General features: G+C 43.7%; 1 protein-coding gene across 3 annotated transcripts in view; it reads right to left on the bottom strand.

Annotated features, from left to right (window-relative positions):
• Positions 1-1,564: 1,564 nt before the first annotated feature.
• The window catches only part of itgb2 (integrin, beta 2), a 38,319-nt gene continuing 34,682 nt past the window's right edge, over positions 1,565-5,201 (bottom strand). For all 3 annotated transcript variants that reach the window (XM_042002089.1, XM_042002087.1, XM_042002088.1), the window contains exon 16: positions 1,565-3,803. In XM_042002089.1, coding sequence (XP_041858023.1) covers positions 3,738-3,803 — 66 coding nt within the window. In that variant the 3' untranslated portion in view covers positions 1,565-3,737. The remainder of the gene's footprint in view (positions 3,804-5,201) is intronic.

Genomic DNA, 5,201 nt, shown 5'->3' with positions numbered 1-5,201 from the left:
CTCCTGAACGCCTGCTTGTTCTTATATTTTGGGACGTCCAGCAGACACCAAGATTCATGTTGGTGTGTTTGTGTGAAATAAGTTTCTGATCAAATCTAATCAACATTTTGATAACCAGAAATAATTTAACACACATGCAAAGAAACTCTTAGCCCCAAATTCCATAATATAACTGTGAGAAATCCCAGGATTCCCGGCGTCTGCCTGCCGCGGGAAACCAGCTGAATTTGGTGGAATGAAGTAAAATTGTCAAATATCACGACTTTTCTTGGTTTTAGGGATTTATTAGAAATCTGTCCCTCCCTGCACGGACACTCTGACCCTGCTGTCGACCAACATCTGGAGAAACGGCGACGGCAACGCCGCAGAATAAAAGCAGAGATGCACATTTAAATCTCACGTTATATTAAAGCTATTTGTAAAAATGAATGAAGAGGTATGTTTATTAATACTGCATGCTTACACACAAGAGAAACAGGTGTGTGTTATTAACCTCAACCGTCCCCAGACTCGAACCTCAGGACCGGGGAGACCGCTGGCTGAACTCTGGCTAAAAACACCACAATATCCTGCTGGATATCAGATGTAAATCCCAGATTTCATTTCCAAAGAAAGACAAAACACATCAGCTGCGAGAGAAATGAGACGTTTCATTATGTTAAAATCATGCAGAAAGAAAATCTGGGATGAAAGCTGCTCGTCAGACGTGAGCTGACGCTGCTGATCTGTGTGAACGCTGTTTTTATATCTGCTGTGATCAGAGCTGAATGAGGACGGAGGACAACGTTTCTCTGAGGATCCGGTCCCAGCGAGCCGACCACTGCTCTCCAGGTTTGTCCTGATGGTGGACAGTATGCTGCGAGGCCAGATGTCTGCTCTTTAAATAAACACTGAGCCTGTTTTCATGGCCATTAAAATCTAATAACTGAGAAATCTGATCCTTTCCTTCAGAGTATAAACGTGTGCTGCTGTTTACACATCTGCTTCCCACCTGCTGCCATCAATCCTTCATGTTTGCTGTCATACAGCAAGCGTCCGGCCTCACAGGTCCTTTATTTTTTTTTTACACATGCACAGATGTACAAAAACAATAAATCACACTCATGGATAAACGTGCAGAAATACCTCAGAGTATTAAAGAGACATGAATGAGCATCAGAAACCTGCTTGTTACCTGATTTCTGGAGTAGGAGGTCATATAGACAGAACATGTCCTTTACCAGAAAACGTCTGTGATCTGGTTGTGACTGATCCCCTCTTTGTCTCTCATGTCTTTGTCGTGACTCTTTCTGGGCTGTGTTGTTCATTTTGTGGAAGCAGGTGATGTGAAAAATAGTTTGTAGTTTGTGTGATGAAGTTAGGTATGGTCGACAGCTTCTTTTCTCTGTGCCGTGCTATCGTTCCTCCTTTTGGTGTCTTTGCTGTCTTCATAGTGGTTTCTGATGTGATGACTTCATCCTATGAAGATCTTCTCCTCTGGATCATGCTGTTTTGTAGTGAATTACTTTAAGCTAGTGGTGTGGTAAAAGTACTTTCAGGTAAAAGAAGAGCTCCGGACAGCAGCTTGATGTATAATAAATGATGGTTTATTACAAGAAGTGACATCTTAAAGATATTTCTGCAGAAATAATCTGTGAGGTTTCTGGACATTATGAACCCACTGTGTGACACATGTATGAGGCATCCTTATATACCTACCAAACAAAAACATTCTTTAGTCCTGAATAAGCCAATCCTGTGGAGACACATATGTTTACATATAAGATGTTGGGGTGCTGGAGTCCAGTCTCTAAGACCCTAAGAACCTCATATGGTAAAAACCTGAGCTGCCTTACATCAGCCTGTCTATACATGGAGTCTAAAACTCGTTACTCTTAGCAAACTGCAGTCTGCTTAAGCTGCAACCCAGTATAATCCTCATCTATGTCATTTTAATAATTCTTATTATGAAATATTGAGAATAAGACACTTCAGCCTGAAAACCGTATATCTGATTCAAGTTTTTTACATCTGTGCTTGTGCAACACAAAAAACTGCGTTGCTGAAAGATGGAGGTGACTCGTTCCAACATGAGCAGAAAAAAGAGAAACATGACAACGTGTAGCTTCGGGAAGTCAGCGTACGAAGTAAAGCCTTCACCTGTTAGCTCCCACATTAGCAGCTAACGCTAACGCCGCGGCCGCAGACCACAAAATACGTCACTACGTACGCACATACTCCCAAAAAATCCCATAGTCAACGGGAAAATGTAAACAATTGGTTTTAAAGTTTCATACGGCCATGTAGACAGAAAATCAGATTACAGTAATCTGATTACTCCCAGATATGGCATGTCATGTAAGCCTACGTTCACACTGCAGGTCTTTTTTTTTGCTGGAATGCGATCTTTTTGCTGAGATCTTTTTGCTGAGATCTTTTTGCTGAGATCTTTTTGCTGAGATCTTTTTGCTGAGATCTTTTTGCTGAGATCTTTTTGCGTGGTTGTCCACATTGTGATTTAATACAACTACGGTCCTGGAGTGACCTGCATGCGCAGACGGAGACGTCACACACATCAGTTTCCACAATGTCGTACAATCAGAGCTAAAGAAGAAATGATGATATAACGTTGTTCAGTCTATTGTTGACGCTGGATCTTGATCCCCTCCGGCGCAGATTTGTGACGCCCGCCTCACTGCAGTGATGTAAAAGAGATGCGACAAGGTCGCTCAGACTGAAAAAGATCGGATATCCGATTTAGTCCCACATGGGGTTGGTGCCATTCAGGTTGTAATAAAAAGATCCGACGTGGGTCCGAAATGGGCGAAAAAGTCGGATTTGAGTCACGTTTTACCTTCACTGTGAACGGAGTCAGAACAGGTTGAGGTCTTTTATTCTTTTCTCATAACCCGATAACTGCTGCTGTTTAATTAATCATAATCAGATTATGTTGTCTAAATCAGATTAACGTGTCTACATGATCACTGGGACAATCTAATAACTCCAGAAATCAGATGAAGATCACATTTTCGGTGTAAACATTGATATAAAATTTAAAAAAAAAGTATTAAAAAATACTTTTTTTTTTTCATGTGGGTTCGGTTGATGTTTTTTGGGTCATACAGTTTATGCAGAAATACATGAGATTTTAAACAGTTTATAAACTTACAAACATCAGTGAGCAGGACCAGCCGTGAATGCCCTGTTCGTACCACATACCCGTCAATGACCAGCTGCCTAACGTTGAGCAGGTCTCCGGTTTTCTGGAGGAACCACTCCGACCAGTCAGGGCCCAGTGGGACTTTGGGATCTGGGTTTGTTTCCCATAGATGTCAAATTCCAGCATCAAATTGGTATCTGGGGATTCTGATGTTCTGAGACTCTCAGTTTTTGTGGGTTCCTGCTGCTATAGTGGGGGCTGCATCATGCAAACAGCAAGATGCAGGTTTTCCCTGCAGAACGTTGGACTGTAACAAGATGGGCTGAGGTACTCCCTTTTCTTCTCAGTGGTTTTAATGTAATGGCTGATCAGTATATGTCATCAAATGAACTGGTTAACAGTGGATATTACAGCTACACCATGATATATCAGCACATATGCGTAAATGTTTCAGACAGAAATTCTTTGTAACAGCAGTAAATTCTAAATGAGAAAGTAAGCAAGCCAATAACATGTGCAGTAAATATATCAGCAAACAGAAGTAGGAGCATCATAAACAACATGAATTACTGTCAGCTGTACGATGTGCAGGGCATCTTCACTCCCCGGTGAACATGGGGTTGGCCACGGTGGTGGTGGCGTCCTGGAACAGCGGGTTGTTGGCCTGACAACAAAGACCGTTCATGGTTAGACAGTTTTCATTGGCTACGTGTTTGACTTACATGCAGAAAAGCAAAACTTATAACAGGATGTTCAGCATTACTAATGCTCTTATGAAGATCCGTGAGGCCTATTTTCAGCTACATCATGTGGGCTGAAGATCTTCTGATGAAAGCTGGTAAAGGGCGATCGCCTCGGCCATCGTGGACACGAAGGGACTCAACGCACATGTGCACACGACGGATTCAATCAGTAAAGTGAAACTGTTCTCACTGATGAAGAGCGGTGCACAGAACAATCCATTGTTGCGACATGCGTGAGATGAATAAAGATATTTTGACATTGACAGACACAGACCCGGCGCCAAGGCCGCCCTTTCACAAAGCAGGCCTTCACATCCAGGAACTAGCCTTTTAACCTACTTTTAATCATTTTAATTCATTTAACAGATATTTTATAGCAGTACGAAATCATCATAATTACAGTCTGTTCGTGTGGGTGTGTGTCTGTGCATTAAATCAGTGTGTCAGGACGCTCATCGCGATATTTGCCGCGAAGCCTTTGACTAGCTTAATGAACTAGTAGCAGACTGATACCTGACAACAGGACCTGAAGGAACAGGTGTCACGCTGCAAGGATCAATCACTTCCAGCAATGTGACAAGACCTAGCGAGATGGTAACCATAGCAACCACAGGTGTGTGGCCCTCCTCGTCCTCAGCCTCTGGCATCGTCTGCAGCTGGATTAAACTCAGTACGACTCATCATCGTTAAGCGCTGTAAGAAGGGAAGAACTGTCCCTGAGTCTTTCTGTGGTGGTTTTAATGATCCTGTCCAGCTTTCCTGATGGAGGCGGAACAAACAGGGCGGTGCCCGGGTGGGTGGAGTTGGCTGCAAAGCATCTGGCCCTCTTCTGGACTCTGGCGGTGTAGCTGGAGTCCAGATCTGGTGCTCAGTCTTCCTGGACCTCCTGGAATCTACTAGGACCTCCCTGGTCTTGTTGATAAGAACCAGATTATTCCTGGACCAGCATTCTGTGATGTGACTCTAGACCTCTTCTCTGTAGTGGTCTCATCATTGTTGGATATGAGACCCACCACGGTGGGATCGTATTCCAGCCATGTTGGCGCGGTGGATGGCAGAGCTGTCCTGTAAGGCTGAGGAAGCCTCCTCAGTCCAGACCTGGATGGTTCTGGTGGTGGTTTGGTCCTGCAGATCAGAGGTCTGGAGGCAGGGATCAGCTCCACATCCCGAGGTGAGGTCTCTTGTGGGAAAGTTTATGAATTTGTGAATTTTGAGGAGGATATATTTTATTTCCCATCCCGCTCTGGTCTAAATCAGACGGCATGTAGACGCGGCGGTTAGGCGCATTACCGCCACCAGCTGGTAAGAAGTGTGGACGT

Source organism: Melanotaenia boesemani, chromosome 12, assembly GCF_017639745.1.
Source record: "Melanotaenia boesemani isolate fMelBoe1 chromosome 12, fMelBoe1.pri, whole genome shotgun sequence".
In the NCBI taxonomy this organism is placed as follows: domain Eukaryota; kingdom Metazoa; phylum Chordata; class Actinopteri; order Atheriniformes; family Melanotaeniidae; genus Melanotaenia; species Melanotaenia boesemani.
Note: the sequence above shows the minus strand (reverse complement) of the source record. Positions and strands in the feature narration are given on the sequence as shown.